The 17,611-nt window shown below is 65.1% G+C and overlaps 1 protein-coding gene across 2 annotated transcripts; it reads right to left on the bottom strand.

The window, feature by feature from the left end:
- Positions 1 to 232: 232 nt before the first annotated feature.
- KDM5C (lysine demethylase 5C) lies at positions 233 to 15,778 on the bottom strand. Of its 2 annotated transcripts, none has more exons than XM_054808544.1 (27): positions 14,804 to 15,778; positions 13,045 to 13,122; positions 12,812 to 12,934; positions 12,553 to 12,723; positions 12,313 to 12,444; positions 12,109 to 12,232; positions 11,819 to 12,003; positions 11,557 to 11,715; positions 11,146 to 11,265; positions 10,891 to 11,049; positions 10,627 to 10,808; positions 9,984 to 10,146; positions 9,785 to 9,904; positions 9,345 to 9,539; positions 9,068 to 9,249; positions 7,751 to 7,875; positions 7,495 to 7,642; positions 6,661 to 6,757; positions 6,178 to 6,536; positions 5,818 to 5,956; positions 5,540 to 5,719; positions 5,318 to 5,452; positions 4,652 to 5,176; positions 4,465 to 4,522; positions 2,695 to 2,894; positions 978 to 1,163; positions 233 to 490 (listed from the first exon to the last, which is right to left on the bottom strand). In XM_054808544.1, exons 1-27 carry the CDS (start codon positions 15,446 to 15,448, stop codon positions 482 to 484), a joined length of 4,899 nt encoding a protein of 1,632 aa, XP_054664519.1. In that variant the 5' UTR covers positions 15,449 to 15,778; the 3' UTR covers positions 233 to 481. The 2 variants fall into 2 exon arrangements, with proteins under 2 accessions (XP_054664519.1, XP_054664518.1); XM_054808543.1 differs by having other exon boundaries at positions 234 to 490; positions 12,313 to 12,447.
- Positions 15,779 to 17,611: the final 1,833 nt, after the last annotated feature.

The following is a 17,611-nucleotide window of genomic DNA, read 5'->3' as shown; positions in this document are numbered from 1 at the left end:
AAAAAATCATAATACAATAAAATAAGGCCCCCCCGTCCCCGCCCCGCTACAAAGAGCCCGAGACTGTTAGTGTCGGCGGGGGGGGGCAGGGGGGCCCCAAATCCGCCCCCCCCCAACCCCATCCCCCCCACCCCCCCAATCCTATAAAAAACCCGGTGCGGGGGGGGGGTGTGGGTGGGGTGGCTGGCCCTGCTGTGCTGGTTGGGCCCCCCCCCCCCCCCCGGTTTGGGGGGGACCCCCGGACCCCCATCTGTGTGTGTGTGGGCCCCCCCCCGGGGGGGGGCTTAACGATACAAAAGAAATCAACTCAAATAATTACATCGCGGGGGGGGGGGGGGGGAAGGGGGGAGCCCCCCCAGTCCAGGGTTGGGTTGGGTGGGGGGGTTTGTGGGCACCGGGGTGGGGGGGCCCGGCGTGCCCCCCCCCCCAAGTCCCTCCCCCACCGCCGGCAGGCGCGTCCGTCCGAGCTGGGGGCTCCACGTCACGAGTCCTGGGGGGGTACAGAGGGGATCTGGGGGGGGCACCCCATAGCTGCACCCCAAAACCCCATGGGGAGCCCATACCCTGGTTGGGGGGGGGGGGGTATCTCCTGGCCGTAACCCCACCACTCCTTGCTGTCAGGAAATAGGGGTGCCCCCCCCCAACACTGGGCCTGCACCCCACAACCTCCACTGTGGGGCCCCCCCCCCCCCCCATAACTCCCCCTATCCCCCCCCGGGACCCCCCCCCCATAACCCCCCCAAATCACCCCATAGCTCCCCCAGGGACACCCCCCATCCCCATAACCCCCCAAATCACCCCATGACCCCCCCATCCCCATAACACCCCCAAATCACCCCATAGCCCCCCCATGCTCCTCCAGAGACACCCCCCCCCATCCCCATAACCCCCCCCTATACTCCTCCTGGGACCCCCCACAACCCCCCACCCCAAATTCAGGGTGTACGCCCCCCCCTCCTCCCCCCAACCACACTCACCCCCGGGGTGTGGGGGCCGGGCGGGGGGCTGTCCCGGGGGGTCCCCCCCTCGGGACCCCGACTCCTCTTTGGCTCCAGCTCCTCCTTGGCCAGGGCGGGGAGGTCACCCCGCTCCACCCGGCGTTTCCGACGTCTTTCGGGGTCCCGGCCACGGGCGCGAGCCCCCCGCCGCTCCGCCTGCTCCAGCTGAAAATAGGGGGGACACACACACCCCCCCCATCAGCAACACACACACCACCCCACACCCCCCCCCCCCCAAATTCAAGGGGTCCCCAGGAGTTATAGGGAAAGGGGAATTTGGGGTCCCCAGGGAGGTTTAAGGTGATTTTGGGGACCCCCATCTCGATGAAGAGGGCATGGGGAAGAGCATAGGGATGGGTTTGGGGTCCCCAGGGGGGTTTTGGGGTCCCTGGGGGGGGGGGGGTTCAGGGGTCCCTACCTTGATATAGGGCAAGGGGAGCAGCATGGGGATGGTTTTGGGGTCCCCCCGGGCAGTTTGGGAGTGGTTTTGGGGGGGGGGAACAGCACATTTCTCAGACCCCAGGGGACGGTTTGGGGTGGCTGTGGGGTGATGGGGGCAGTTTTGGGGTCCCTGAGGGTGGTTTGGGGCAGTTTGGGGCTCTGGGGTCCCTGAAGGGGGTTGGGGAAGTTTTGGGGTCCTGGGGATGCTTTGGAGCAGTTCTGAGGGTTCTGGGGACACGTCGGGATGGTTTTGGGGTTCTGGGGAGGGTTTGGGACATTTCTGGGGTCCCAAGGGTGCTTAGGGCAGTTCTGGGGTCCCCAAAGGCAGGTTGGAGGAGCTCTGGGGTCACTTTTGGGGGGATTATGGGGTTCCCAGGGTCATTTGGGGACACTTTGGGGATCTGCTGGCACTTTGGAGCAGTTCTGGGGTCCTGGGGATGCATTGGGGTGTTTTTAGGGTTCTGGGGAGGGGGTTCAGTGGTTCTGGGGTCCCAAGGGTGGTTTGGAAGAGTTTTGGGGTCCTGGGGGACACTTTGGGGGGGGTTCTGGAGTCCCTGAGGGGGCTTGGGAAAGTTCTGGGGTCCCTGAATGTGGTTTGGGGACACTGTGGGGTGATTCCGGGACCCTGGGGACACCTTGGGGCAGTTTCAGGGTCCTGAGGGACACCTGGGGAAGTTTTGGGGTCCTGGGGGTGCTTTAGGGCAGTTCTAGGGTACCCAAGAGTGTTTTGGGGCCATCTTGGGGTCCTGGGGGTATTTTCTGGGGGGTCTTGGTGTCCATGAGAATGGTTTGGGGCAGTTTTGGGGTCCTGGGGGTGCTTTGGAGCAGTTCTAAGGGTCCTGGGGATACGGTGGGGTGTTTTGGGGGTTCTGGGGTCCCAAGAGTGGTTTGGGGCACTTTGGGGGTCCTGGGGACTCTTTGGGGGGGTTCTGGGGTCCCCAGGGTGCTTTGGAAGAGTTTTGTCATCCTGGGTGTGCTTTAGGGCAGTTTTGGGGTCCCTGTGGGTGTTTTGAAGCGGTTTTGGGTGTCCTAGGGGTGCTTTAACGCAGTTTTGGGGTCCCTAAGGGTGATTTAGGGCAGTTTTGCGGTCTCCAAGTATTCCGGGGAATCCAAGGGCCCCACTTTTTTGGATCCCCGAGGTGCTTTCGGGGTCCTGGAGACACTTTGGAGGGATGCTGTGGTTGAGGGGTGGGGGGTGTCTGGTGGCCAGAGGGTATTTTGGGGGTTCAGGGGTTCCCCCCCCCCCACCCCGTACCTCGAGGAGGAGACGGAAGAGCGGGAGGGGGGGCGGGCGGGCGGCCTGCAGCAACCGCCAGATGCTCTGGGCCTCATCCAGCGTCACCTCCAGCAGGTCCCCCTCCATCATCAGCTCCTCCAGCGGCCGCCGCGCCCCCTCCGCCAGCTCCAGCACCGGGCCCTGCAGCCGCGGCAGCGCCGCGCTCAGCGCCTCCAGCTCTGCGGGGACACCGCGTCACCGGGGGGGGCACCGCGACGCCGCCAGGGCGCCACGGCGCGGGGGAACGTGCTGGACACGTACCCAACCCCACCCCACCCACCCACCCCCCCCAGGCGCATACGGGATCCGCTGGGTCCCAGCACCGCGTGGGATCCACGGGGTTCACGCCTTGGCCCGGTACAAGGGATCTATAGGGCTACCGGGGGGGGGAATCTATAGGGCTGACGGGGGGGCCCTGGACTCATAGGGGATCCACCGGGTCCCAGCACCGCGTGGGATCCACAGGGTTCACGCCTTGGCCCGGTACAAGGGATCTATAGGGCTCACAGAGGGATCTATAGGGCTCAGGAGGAGCTATAGGGCTCACAGAGGGATCTATAGGGCTCAGGAGGAGCTATAGGGCTCACAGAGGCCCCTGGACTCGTAGGGGATCCACCGGGTCCCAGCACCGCGTGGGATCCACAGGGTTCACGCCTTGGCCCGGTACAAGGGATCTATAGGGCTCACAGAGGGATCTATAGGGCTCAGGAGGAGCTATAGGGCTCACAGAGGCCCCTGGACTCGTAGGGGATCCACTGGGTCCCAGCACCGTGTGGGATCCACTGGGCTCATGTGGGATCCGCGTCTTGTCTTAGTACAAGGGAGCTATAGGGCTCACAGAGGGATCCACTGGGTCCCAGCACCACATTGGATCCTACGGGGTTCACGTGGGATCCCTGGAGTCCCAGTGCCCGTGTCCCCGTCCCGTCCCCCCCCGTGCTCAAAAGGGAGCCGTAGGGTTCGCATGGGATCCACTGGGTCCCAGCACCACGTGGGATCCCTGGAGTCCCATGTTGCCCTCGTGCGAGGGAGCTACAGGGCTCACAAAGGGATCTATAGGGCTCACGGAGGCTCCCTGGAGTCCCACAGTGGCCGCTGTACTCATACGGGATCCACCGGGTCCCAGCACCACGTGGGATCTTATGGGGTTCACAAGGGATCCCTAGAGTTCCATATTATCCCGGTCCTGCTGAGGGATCTATAGGGCTCACGTGGGATCCCTGGAGTCCCAGTGCCCCCTGTACTGACGAGGGAGCCACTGGATCCCCCAGTTCCCCCACCCCACCCCGTGCTCACAAGGGAGCCATGGGTGTCACGTGGGATCCACTGGGTCCCCCAGCATCACGTGGGAGCCCTGGAGCCCTCCCAGCCCACACCCCCCCGTGCTCACATGGGATCTACTGGATCCTCCTCCAGGGCTTGGCTCATGCACTCGGGGGGCCTGTGGCAGAGCCCCACTAGCGTCCCCTGTCCCCGCCCTCCCTTTAAACCCGTAAGGGATCCAGTTGATCCCCTAGTGACCCCCCCGTACTCGCACGGGATCTACAGGACTTCAGGAATCCCACACGTGAGCCCTGCAGCGGGATCTTACGTGAACCCTACAGACGGGCAGGATCCCCCCCCCCCCGCACTCAGGTGGGCTCCCCGGAGTCCTGCGGGGGATCCGGTGGATCCCAGCAGCCCCCCGGCTCCTCCCAGGGGGATCCACCAAAGCTCCCCTCAAAGCTCCCCCCCCAAGATCCCACTCACCCGAGGGCAGGGGACCGTTCTTCTCCGGGCTGGGGGCATCGCCGTTCTCCACCGACACCTGGGGAAGAACGACACAGCATTTAATGGGGGGGGGCGCGGAAAAATTTACCTCCCCCAGCCCCCAAAATCTGCCCCCAGCACCCCAAAAAACCCTCCCCTCCACCCCCCCCCCCCCCCCCTTCCAAACCTTGGTCTGCTCGTTGCGGCTGGTTTCCCGCAAAGCGCCGGTCCCGTCCCCGTGCAGGCGATGCCGAAGAGCCGCCAAGCGTTCCAAAGGGCCGGCTACGTCGGGAGAAGCGAGGAGCTGACGGGCGCGATCCTGCCAAGTGATGGCTCGTTCGGTCAAACACTGCAAAGCTTCGCCCTCCGGCAATCGAACCGGCAACTTCTGAAGAGCCACCAACAACGCCAAGATGGTTTCCAAACGAGGACGCCGCGATCGTTGGCAAAGAGGGCAGAGAAATTTGGCGTCCCACTCCCACCAAGCCGGAGAGGGTTTTTGAGAACCCAAACGGGGCCAGGCTACGCAAGCGCCGTGAAACCAGTCCCGGCAGAGCTGGCACTGCAGCATGCCGGGGCTCGCCGGTTGCCCGCAGACGCAAGATGGTGGTCCGGGACCCGGGAGAGGCGGCGCGGCTTTTTGGGCGTTGGCGTGACGTAGCCGGAGCATCCCCTCCTTTTCTTTCTGCTCCCCTTCTTTAAACGCCACGATCTGGGGAACGGGGTGGGGGGAAAGAACAAAAAAAAAAACAAAAAAAAAAAAAGGGGGGGGGGAGGCGGGGACGTGAGCAGTGGGGGGGATGTGGGGTGCCCCCCACCTCAAAAAAAAAAAAAACCACCCCCCGCTGCTCACCACAGCGCCGGGATCGCGGAGATCCTGAGCCGACAGCCCCAAGCTCTCGGCGTCCAGTTTGTAAAGCCCCGGCTCCTGCCGCCACTTCAGCCGCTTGCTGCTGTCGGAGCCGGCGTCGGCGCAGGGACACAGCACCTACGGGGCCGTCGAGGGGGTCAGCGCGGTCCCCTGGACCCCCCCCCCCCCCCAAAATCCTTATCAAACCCCCTCCCCCTCACCTACCTCCAACAAAGTATAGCAGGAATTTTTCTTCAGGAAGGTACGGGAAGCTTTATCCCGCCAGGAATGAGCCGTGCCGACCTGCACCTCCAGTTGCCGCAGTTCCTCCAGCCGCACCGGTAGGTCCCGACCCACCGCCACCAACCCCTCCAGATCATCCAGGCAGGGGTAGTGGTCGCCGTTCTACGAGGGGAGGACACGGGGGTGAGATGAAAGGGGGGGAGGTGGTTTTTTTTAAAAGCCCCCCGCCCCAGGGTAAAAGGGGGTTCCCCGAAGCCCACCTGGATCTCCTCAACGTCGGCGATCCAGGCGCGGGCTTTGGCCAGGGCTTCTTTCAGCGCCTGGATGTTGGGCAGGAGAGCCGGGATGTTTTCCGCTTCCTTGATGATGGCGGCCAGCGTGGCCGGGGGGTGCTTCTGCCTGCGGGGAGGGGGTGAGAACCCAGGTTTTTGGCCGCTCGACACCCCCTCCCTGCCCCGAGATCCCAGAGACCCCCCTCAAAACAGACCTGGTTTCCCTCAGGAACGGAAGCAGCCAAACCCCAACCCTTTATCCCCGCTCCGGGGGACGCGGTGGGGGGCAGCCGCCAGCCCCTCCGCACCCCGGGGTGCAGCCCTCCCGCCGCGGGGTCGCATCCTGACCTGGCCTCTAAGCACATCTGAGCTTTCTCCTCCCAGCGCTGAGCGATGGTGAGCAGCTCCTGCAGCTCCGCCATGGCCACGTCGACGGCCGGGCTGGGGGCGACGGTACGGCCGGCCTGGATGAGACCCCTCATGACGGGGAGGGGGACACGAGCGCGAGGGGACCGCAGGGTGGCCGTCACCTCCTCTAACCAAGCGGCCTGGGCCACTTGTCGTTCCAAACGTCGACTTTCCGGCACCTCCACGCCCAACCGGGCTCCTCGCTCCAGCAATCCCCGCAAAGCCCCCTGTCCCGGCGGGGCGGATTCCAGCGCTGCCCTCGCCTCCGCTTGGAAGGCCTCCACGCGTTCCAGCAAGGTCTAAAAATAAAAAAAAAAAAAAAAAAATGGGGGTGACGGCATGAATGACATCACGTCCCCTTCCCTAAGGAAGTGGGGGGGGGGGACACGACACACAGATTGGGGGGGCACCCCCTAAACTCACCTGGACCTCGCCGATCTGGTGCATGACGCAGGGCAGCTGGTTCATCTGCTCCAGGAAGACGCGGAGCTCCTCCACCGTCAGCGAGGGCGCTGGTACCCTGCGGTTGTGTGTGTGGGGGGGGTTACGTCACTCCCGGGGTGACCGTTAGGGACGGGGCTGGGGGGGGACATGGTGGGGGGGGCAGCTGGGACCCCAGGGAGGGGCAGGACGGGGACGCGGGGGTGGCTGGGGGATGTGGGGGACGGGATGAGGACACGGGGGTACAGGACGGGGACACGGGGGTGGCTGGGGGACGTGGGGGACGGGATGGGGACGCAGGGGTGGCTGGGGGACGGGATGGGGACACGGGGGTACAGGACGGGGACACGGGGGTGGCTGGGGGACGTGGGGGACAGGACGGGGACACGGGGTGGCTGGGGGACAGGACGGGGGACAGGACGGGGGACAGGACGGGGGACAGGACGGGGGACAGGACGGGGACACAGGGGTGGCTGGGAGATGTGGGGGACGGGATGGGGTCTGTAGGGGACAGGACAGGGACACGGGGGTGACTGGGACCCACAGGGGATAGGATGGGGGACACGGGGGTGGCTGGGGCCCATGGAGGACGGGATGGGGGACGAGGGGACAGGATAGGGACACGGGGGTGACTGGCTGGGGTCCACGGGGGACAGGATGGGGACACGGGGGTGGCTGGGGGACAGCACATGGAACTGGCAGTGACCCAAAGCAACATGACAGGGACATGGGGAGGAGGAGGAGGAGCCGGGATGGTGACAAGGAGCTGCTGGGGACGCGGGGGCCGCTCACCCCGGGGACACGGGGGACACTCACCCGGTCTCCTGGGAGCTGATGAGCCCCAGGGCCTCGGAAACGCAGCGCTCGGCCTGACTCAGGCAGCCCTTGAGCCGATGCAGCAGCTCGTTCTCGGGGAATTTGCGCTCCCGCGCCTCCGACTCCAGCGCCCGCAGCTCCTCCAGCGCTGGCCGGGCACAGCCGGGGGGGTCAGGGCTGTACCCCAAAACCCCTCCGAGCTCCCCAAAAATCCCCTTTTTCCCCCCTCCCGGTCCCGATCTGTCCCCCGACTCACTCCGCTTGCGGCCATCCTCCACCTCCAGCGCGATGCGGACTTTGTTGGCCCAGGTGTCGAAGGACTCGGCTCGCACCTTCAGCTTGTGCAGCATGGCCGGCAGCTCGTCCAGCGTGTAGCGGTACCTGGGGGGGGGGGGGGGGGGGGGGCGGTCAGCGAGGGGTTTTGGGGGGGTCAGCAAGGGGTTTTTGGGGGGGTCACGGGGGCTGGGAAGTCATCAGGAGCCCAGGGTCCACCCCAAGGGTATGGCAGGAGCAAATCGGACTCCCTCAAAGCGTGCCCACGGCCCACCAACGGGCACCGTGGGGCTGCGGGGGCAGCCAGGGGGGCCCCGTGTCCCCCCGCCACCAGCATGAGGGGTGCAATAGAACCCCCAAATCATCCCTATGTGCATCCCCAGGGGCACACCAAGACCCCCAGCACCCCAAACCATACCCACGTCCCCCCCAGGGGCACACCACAACCCCCCAGCACCCCCAAATTGTACCCACATGTCCCCCCATGACACACCGACACCCCCAGCACCCCCAAACCCTACCCATGGCCCCCCCACGGGCACACCACAACCCCCAGCACCCCCAAACCCTACCCACGGCCCCCCCACGGGCACACCACAAACCCCAGCACCCCCAAACCCTACCCACGGCCCCCCCACGGGCACACCACAACCCCCAGCACCCCCAAACCCTACCCACGGCCCCCCCAGGGGCACACCGACATCCCCAGCACCCCCAAACCCTACCCACGGCCCCCCCACGGGCACACCACAACCCCCAGCACCCCCAAACCCTACCCACGGCCCCCCCACGGGCACACCACAACCCCCAGCACCCCCAAACCCTACCCACGGCCCCCCCACGGGCACACCACAACCCCCAGCACCCCCAAACCCTACCCACGGCCCCCCCACGGGCACACCACAACCCCCAGCACCCCCAAACCCTACCCACGGCCCCCCCACGGGCACACCACAACCCCCAGCACCCCCAAACCCTACCCACAGCCCCCCCACGGGCACACCACAACCCCCAGCACCCCCAAACCCTACCCACACGTCCCCCTCAGGGGCACACCACAACCCCCCAGCACCCCCAAACCCTACCCACGGCCCCCCTAGGGGCACACCGACACCCCCAGCACCCCGAAACCCTACCCACAGCCCCCCCAGGGGCACACCGACACCCCCAGCACCCCCAAACCCACCCCACATCCCTTCTTACAGACCCACCAAGGCCCGCAGCACCCCAAAACCATGCCCAAACCCCCCTACACCCCCACCCCCCCCCCCAAAAAAATAGTGGGGGCCCCCTCCCTTACCGGAGGTACTGCTTGCTGCGGGGGCACTTGCAGAGATCGTCCATGTGGTAGAGGCAGACGAGGCACTGGGGACAGTCGTAACAAGCCAGCGCCGACAAAAAACACGTCGTCTTACATTTATCGCACTGCCGCTCGTCGTCGGGGAGCAGCTCGAAAGCTTCCCGCTCTGCCTCCGTGATACCCTGGGGAGAAAAAAAAAAACCAAACAAACCATAAAAACACTGTCGTTGTGCTCGATGCAACCCCCCCTTTAATATTTTGGGGTCCCCCCACGCACCTTTTCCAGCAGAGCTTTGCGGAGTTTACGTTCCTCCTGCACCAGGACGAACATTTCTTTGTGAACGGCGGCCGCCAAGTTGAGGTCCAGCTTTTCGGGGCAAGCCGCCATCTTACAGATGAGTTCTTCGTGGGAGAAGACGCAGTAACGTCGCAAACGACGGTAGTGCTCGATGCACTGCCTGCCGGCGGGCAGCTGCGGGCAACGCTGGGCGTTAAGCGGGGGGGGGGGGCTCCTGAATTTAGGGGATCCCCCCCCTGCATCCCAAAACGCATGCCCAGACGGAGCCGGGCATACCCAGCTCAAATGGCAGCGGTGCCCCAAAATCCCGGCTCGATGCTTCCCCAAGCATCCTCCTCCGCCCCGAGAAGCGCCCAGCCCAAATTTGGGGTTTGCCCTGGATTTTTGGGGTCCAGATTTTGGGGGTGCAGGTAGCTCACCCAGTCGGCAGTACAGAAGTTGACGGCCTCGGCGAAGTTGTAACCCTGGTTGAAACCGCTGTGGTACGCCCGGGGGAAGGTGATGACGAACTCGCCGGCGCACTGGTTGGTCCGTACGACCTAAAAAGGGACAAAATTTGGGGTGAGGGGGGGGCGGTAAGGAGTTTTGGGGGGGCACCGAGGGGACCCCGATACTCACGGGGACACCGTGGGCCATGAGGGTGTTGGGGTTCATGAGGGTGACGAGTTGGTGGAGCAGGTCGGGCTGGCTTTCAAAGAGCTCCGGCGTCAGCTTCTTCATCACCTCTTCCAGGTGCTCTGCCGCGAAGGAGGGGACCCCGTACCACGTCTTGGGCTCACCCCTGGAGGAAGGGGGGGGGGTACAGGGTCAGGGGTACCCCAAAAACCATCCTCCTGCCCTCCACCAGGGTTTGGGCTCACCCTAAAACTTCCTCCCGCTCTGTACCACATCTTGGGCTCACCCCTGGAGGGGGGGGACATGGGGTTAGGGGTACCCCAAAAGTCATCCCCCTGTCCTCTGCCAGGGCTTGGGCTCACCCCTGAGGGGAACGGGGTACCCCAAAAACCCCCCTCCCACCCTGTTCTACGTCCCGGTTCACCCCTGGGTGGGTAGATAAAGTCAGGGCACCCCAAAAAACCTTCTCCGACCCCATACCGCATCTTGAGCTTGACCCTGGTGGGGGGTCACAGCACCCCAAAAAACTTCCTCTCACCCCATAACCCGCCTCACGCTCAACTCTGGGTGCGGGGACGAGGTCAGGGGCACCCCAAAACCCCTCCTCCCACCCCAGGACACCTCCCAGGATCATCCCAAACCCCACCAGTGGAGGTAGTTGATGGAGTAGCTCCAGTGGTCCTCGATGTGCCAGCAGAAGGCGGAGAAGACCATCCCCACGTAGAGCCAGGGCACCTTCATCCCCGAAATATCGGCGTTGATGTGGCACAGCACTGATTGTTTCAACACCGGCATCACGTTCAGGTTCCAACCGCTGCCGGCGTACTCCTAACGAAGGACGTTAAGGACAGCCCGTCACCCCACCTCGACGGGTGACACCCCCGCGGGTGAAAACGGGGTTCTTCCTCACCTCCTCCTCCGGCGAGAGCTTCCTTTTGCCGTCGCTGATGGGAAAACCGCTGCCGAATTCCTTGGAGTGGATATCGGCGCCGTACTCCACCGTCACGTCCTCCTCGATGCTGTTCACCAGCCGCCAAAATTCTTTCTCCACCAGCTCCGTGGGGACCATCTTGGAAGGAGGAGGAAAAAAAAAAAAACAGGGGGGGGCATTAGGGACTTGTGGGGGGGCTCACGGGGGTCCCCGTGGGGTTCTGGGGGTACTCACGTGGACGGGCATGTTGAAGTAGTCGGCTTTGAAGGAGTCGGCCATCTCCCCGAAGCTCTGCAGGGTGTATTCCCGCGTCGCCTGCTCAAAGCCGAAAGCTTCCGGCGGTCGCTTGCATTCCTGGGATAAAAAAAAAAAAAAAATTTTTTAAAAAATAAAAAGGGATGAGGACGGGGTCAGGGTGGGGGTCCCCGACACCCCAGACGGGATGGGACGTGAGGCAGGGGGTTGGCGTGGCCCCACAGACGTCATGTGGGGGGGCCTTAACCCCAAAGATGGGGGTCCCCGGCCCTACAGACATGATGTGGGGGGGTCCCCAGCCCCACAGTCGGGACACGACGCAAGATGGGGGGTCCAGGGCGCGCCACGGGTGTTTAAGGGGGGGGTCCCCGCGTCCCCTTCCGTCCTCACCGCCATGACGCATTTTGGGCAGCGCCAGATGCCCTTGGGGATTTCGGGCAGGGGCGGGAGGAGGCAGAAAATGTGGTAATTGTCGTCGCAGCCGTCGCAGAGCAGCAGTTTGTCATCCTCGTCCCCCCGCGAGCAGATCCGGCAGATGTAGGAATCGACCTGGAGAGAGGTGGAAGGGGTTGAGGACGGAGAAGGGGAGGACGGGGGGGGGCCTCTGCCCCACGGCGTCGCGACCCCCACGGCGTCGTCGCGCGGTACTTACGAATTGGCTGTTGCTGTGGCTGCGGCGCAGGCGCATGGTCATTTTGGTGCAGGGCTCGGGGCTGTGCCGCAGCTCCTCCTTCCCCTCCAGGTAAGCGCGGGGAGACGCCGGCTCCACCTTGGCCTCGGGTGCCACCGGTTCCTCCTTCACCACAACCGTGGGGGGACACTCGGGACCTTCTTTATCTGCAGGGTGAAGAATTGAGGCGGTCATAGAATGTTTCGGGGGGGTCACAGACACTCCCCTGTGCCCCCCAAGTTGCCCCAGGGGGGTTTCCCCCCTCCCCGTACCTTTCTTACGCAGGGTCTTGTCTTTGGCCACCAGCCCCAACCCCAACATTTTGGGGCCGGCACCGTAGATTTGCAATTTCTTCAGCTCCGGGTTTTTCTCAATGTCTTCTTCCGTCGGTTCCGGCTACGGGATAGCAAAGTCAAAGGGAGGTCCCCTAAATTTAAGGTGTGGGGGTGGTGTTTTTCGGGGGGGGGGTTTCTCACCTCCTGCTGCAAGCGTTTAGCCCGACGGCCGTAGCTGTTGAACTTGGAGGGCTGGACGGACTGGCGCAGCGGGATGCTGTGGGGTTTGTACTCCCGATCCTTCTCCTCGCTCTCGAAGGGCCGCGTGTTGCACTGCTGAAGAGACCCTCAGCGTGTGGAGGCAGCACCCTCGTAACCCCCCCCACACCTCCTCTGGGTTGGGTGTTTCCCCCCCGCCCTAAATCACCCCGTTTTTCTCACCACCAGGTTGGCCCCCGACTGGTACATCTCGTAGGGGTAGATGATGCGTTCGTAGTGGGCGCGCAACAGCGAGCCGATGTTTTTCCCCGAGGGGTAAGCGAGGCGTTGGGCCACCCGAGCCCACCGCCGGTCCTTGCAGATGGCCTCGTACCCCCCTTCCTCCATCACCACCTTGGAGCAGGGGGAAAAAAACACAGATAAAGCACCCCCAAATCACCTGAATCCCCCCCCCCCCGTACCCCTCAATGCACCCCCAGACCTTGCTGAGGCTGTAGAGGTCAAGGATGCGTCGCTCGACGTTGGGGATCTTGAGCGAGGAACCCTGGATTTCCCAAAACTTGGCGATCTGGTCCAGGTAGTTCAGCTTCACCCGGGTCTGTGCCTGCCAGGGAGGGGGGCAAAATGGGAGGCGGGGGGGGTGAGCCCTGTGCGCACCCCGAAATTAGTTGGGGAGGGGGGGGGACACGACAAAGGGGGCTCCCCCCTGCTCACCTCTAGTTCGTTGAGGCGTTGGATGCGAGGGGTAAACCTGAAGTTGTCCACCTCCACGGCGAAGGGGGGCTGCCAGTCCTGGGGAAACAAGGGGGGGGGTTAGCAGCGACGCCCCCTCCGCCCCCCAATTCCTACACAGGCAGGTGGAACCCCAAAGGTGGTGGAGGGGGAACACGCATGGCCACGTGCACCCCAAATCTGGGTTCGGGGGCACCCTGGCTGCACAGCTCCCCCTTTGTGGGGGGGGGGGGGCACCTCGCGGTGTGCACCCCGTGTTGGGGGGGGGGGGCCCACGCGGGGAGCCGGTGACGCCAGCGCGGCCGGGCCCAGCCCTCCCCGGAAGCCCTTCTCCACCCCGTCGAGCTGGGGGGACCGGATCGGCCTGTCGTTGCCGTCGTGTGTGTGTCCCCCCCAAAAAAAAACAAAGCCAGGGCCTCCCCAAATTAGAAAAGGGGGATAAAGCCCCCCCCCCCCAGCAGGGACACGATGCGACCCCCCTCTCCCTCCCCCCAAAAAAAATCCCAAGAAACAAGCTGTGAAGGAGGGGCAACAAGCAGGAGCGAGGTTGGTGGGGATGGGGGAGGGCTTCAGCCCCCCAGTGTCCCTCCCCCTCTTTAGGGGAGCCTTCCCTCAAGGGGCACTGCTCGACCTGGGGACCCCCCCCCCGGCTCCGGCCGGGCTCCCCCCCGCCGCTCGCCAGACAAAGGCTCGGCGGTGGCAGCCATATTGGCCGTGTCACTGTTGTTGTTGTGAGGGCCGGCATGGAGGGGGGACACACGCACACAGACACCCCCCCACCGCCAAGAATTACCCCCCCCCGTTCCCTTAGGGACACCCTAAATTCCTTGGGATCAGCCCCCCCCCCCAATCCAGCACAAGGCAGATAGGTGAGGGGCCTTGCCCGGGGGCAGGGGGGGAAATGGGGGGGCCCTTGCCCCCCCCCGGTTCTGGACTGTGCAACACCCCCAAAATCCAGCCCCAGCGGGGATTCCCGGGCCCATGGGCACCCCCTCAGCCTGGGGGGGGGTATTTACCCCACATCGGGGGGGTATTTAACCCCCCCCAGCTTAAGGATTTACCCCCCAAACCGGGTGGGTATTACCCTCCCCAGCCAAGCATGTCCGGACCCCTATAGCTCAGGTATTTACCCCAAAACAAGGGGGTATTTACACACAGACACACCCCCCCCAGGTTATTTACCTCCCCCCCCCCCGTGTAGCAGCGTTGGGGGTATTTACCCACCCGAGTGGGTATTTACACCCAGGATGCAGCAGAAGCGTGGGGACATTTAGCCGGGGGGGGGGGGAATTACCCCCCCAGGGGAGCAATTAACCCCCCCTAAAGGGGAATTACCCCCCCCCAAGGGAGCAATTAACCCCCCCTAAATAGGAATATACCCCCGGGGGGGGGCAATTAACCCCCCCTAAATGGACTGACACCCCCCTAGGGGCAAGAGACCCCCCCTAAATAGGATGGTACCCCCACCCAGAGGAACAATTCACCCCCCTAAATGGGAAGTTACCTCCAGTGGGGGACAATTAAACCCCCTAAATAGGAAGATACCCCCCCCCCAAGAGGGGGGGGGGAATCACCTACCACCCCACACCCCGGGGGGGGCACTCACCCCCATCGGGGCAGTAACCCCCAGTTGCTGGGGGGGGTGGGGGGTGACCCCCCTCTCCTTCCCCCCCCCCCCCAATCCCTTTCACCCACCCACCCCCTCCCCTGGGCCGGAGCCCCCCCCTGCCCCCGTACTCACAGCCGGGGGTCGGATCTTGCAGATGCCGCTTTTCTCGGCGATGGGGCGGATCTTGGCGATGTAACCCAGGGGGTCGCTGAATTCGGCCCAGCTGGGCTCAAAAACGGGACATTCGGGGGGGGGTAAAAAGTCCTCGGGGGGTTCCAGTTCACCGGTCACCGATAACCAAGGCGTCCCCCATTCGCCCCGCTGTTCCCCAACGGTGGGGGGACCCCGAGGGGCTTCCCCTCCACTACGGGGACCCCCAAAAGGCCTCCGGGCCTTCTCCTCAGGGCCTGGGCGATCCCCGCTCCGGGCCCCTCGTTCCTCTGGGGTCTTACGGGGGCTTCGCTCCTCACCCGGGGGACGCCCACCGGGTCCCTTGCCGGTCCCCCCGCCTTTAACCCGCGGCTCCCCACCGGTTTTGGGGGGGCGAGGGGTGGCCGCGGCCCTCTCCTCCCCCGCGGTTTTAAGGGGGGCGGCAGCCGGTCGGGGGGGAACGGCTTCTCCGGTGGGCTCCGTACGCCCCCACTCCCCACCGCGGCCCCGTTTTGCTTCCTCATCCCCCTCAGGCGGTGGGGGGGTGCCCCAAGGCGGGGACCCCCCCGGGGCGGGCCCCCACTCGGCCCAACCGCCCCCTCCGCGCTGCTGCTCCCCCTCTTCCATCCTCCCCAACCGAGGGGAAGGGGTTCCCTCGCTACCCGCGGGGGACCCCCTCAGGGGGCCATGGAGGCCCCCGCCGCCCCCTCACAGGCCCTCGGGCCGCCCCCTCACAGGCCCCCGGGCCGCCCCCCCCTCCCCAAGACACGGGGAAAGGGGGGGGACGAGAGCACCACGGTGAATCCGCCGACCTGCTCAGCCAGTCCCCCCCGGCCCTGCCGCCGCCTGGCCGCGATAAGCGGCCCCCACCAGCCCCGCGATCCGCCCGCTTCAAGCCCGAGGCCTGCCCGGTCCTCCCGGCCGGGCCGCCGCCGCCATCTTGGGTTCCCTCCTCCTCTCGGCCCCCCCCCCCCGCCCCGCGCGCACGCACACACTGCGCAGGCGCGGGCGTGCACACCGCTCCGGGCTGTGCTACGACTCCCCTCACGGCGCTGTCTCCTTCCGCCTCGATAAGGGAGGGCGCTGAGCGCGGAGACACCGCCGCAACCGGCTGCGAAAGCGCGAAAGGGAAAGCGGGGGACACCCCCACCACCGCCGCTTGGCCGGCGGGAGGCGGCGTGGCGGGAGGAGAGAAGAGGAAATAGTCCCTAGGCTCCGCCCCCTCCCCGAGGCGGAGGGATCTTCGCCTTCGGCTCGCCTCCGCGGCTGGGTCAGCGGAGGAGCCGGAGCTTCTTGTGCACGTTTAAAAGGGAACAGCGCGCATGCGCCGCCCGGCCGCCCGCGGGGTGGAGGGGCGGGGCGAGGGGCGTGGCCACGGCGAAGATTGGCCCGGCGTGTGGGCGGGGCTAAGGCACTCGCCCCGCCCCATCCGGCGGCACCTATAGCCCCTATAGGCGCTGTAGCCCCACGGTCCCCATGATGGCCCCTATAGCCGCTATAGGCCCTATAGCCCCAGGGTCCCCATCACGGCCCCTATAGACCCAGGGCCATATAGCCCCAGGTCCCTGGAGACCCCGGGGTCCCTATTATGGCCCTTATAGCCCCCAGTGACCTATAGCCCCTATAGGCCTTATAGCCCCAGGGTCCCTATGATGGCCCCTATAGCTCCCAGGGTCCCCATCACAGCCCCTATAGACTCAGAGCCATATAGCCCCAGGTCCCTGGAGACCCTGGGGTCCCTACTACAGTCCCTATAGCCCCCAGGCCCCTATAGCCCCCAGTCACCTATAGATCCTATGGTCCCCATTATGGCCCGTATAGCCCCCAGGCCTCTATAGCTCCCAGTCACCTATAGCTCCCAGGGCCCCAATTACAGCCCCTATAGCCCCCAGGCCCCTATAGCCCCCAGACCCATATAGCCCCAGGCCCCTATAGCTCCCAGGGTCCCCATTACGGCCCCTATAGCCCCCAGGCCCCTATAGCTCCCAGGGCCCCAATTACAGCCCCTATAGCCCTCAGACCCCTATAGCTCCCAGGGTCCCCATTACAGCCCCTATAGCCCCCAGACCCCTATAGCCCCCAGGGTCCCCATTACAGCCCCTATAGCCCCCAGACCCCTATAGCTCCCAGGGTCCCCATTACAGCCCCTATAACCCCCAGGCCCCTATAGCCCCCAGGGTCCCCATTACAGCCCCTATAGCCCCCAGACCCCTATAACCCCCAGACCCCTATAGCCCCCAGGGTCCCCATTACAGCCCCTATAGCCCCCAGACCCCTATAACCCCCAGACCCCTATAGCCCCCAGGGTCCCCATTACAGCCCCTATAGCCCCCAGACCCCTATAACCCCCAGACCCCTATAGCCCCCAGGGTCCCCATTACAGCCCCTATAGCCCCCAGACCCCTATAACCCCCAGACCCCTATAACCCCCAGACCCCTATAGCCCCCAGGGTCCCCATTACAGCCCCTATAACCCCCAGACCCCCATAGCCCCCTGCCCATATAGACCACCTCCTTAGGCCCCCTATAGCCCCTAACACCTCCCATGACCCCGCTCCATACCCCCCCCCCTTCCTCCACCCACGCTCCCTATAGGTGTCGTGCATACCCCCCCCCCCCCCCAAAAAAAAAGGGGGCGCAGGCGGGTCACACGCCAAGGGCCGGCCGGTCCGTTTATGAAGCATCATCAAATATACAGTCTCTTATATACAGGGCCCGGCGCGGGCACATGCGGGCCCGGACGCCTGGGTCCTCCCCGGAGAGAAAAGAGGGGGGGACAGGGGGACACGG

This window comes from Grus americana, chromosome 38 (assembly GCF_028858705.1).
Source record: "Grus americana isolate bGruAme1 chromosome 38, bGruAme1.mat, whole genome shotgun sequence".
Lineage (NCBI taxonomy): Eukaryota > Metazoa > Chordata > Aves > Gruiformes > Gruidae > Grus > Grus americana.
This window is presented reverse-complemented; position numbering and strand designations above follow the sequence as displayed.

Bases quoted from the DNA above. Each gene is read 5' to 3' on its own strand.
- KDM5C (XM_054808543.1), bottom strand. From the start codon at position 15,448: ATGGAAGAGGGGGAGCAGCAGCGCGGAGGGGGCGGTTGGGCCGAGTGG. The intron at 12,724-12,811 runs GTCTGGGGGTGC...CCCTGCTCCAAG, and splicing joins ACCTCTACAGCCTCAGCAAG to GTGGTGATGGAGGAAGGGGG. The intron at 5,453-5,539 runs GTAGGTGAGGGG...ACGGCCCCGTAG, and splicing joins CCTGCTATACTTTGTTGGAG to GTGCTGTGTCCCTGCGCCGA.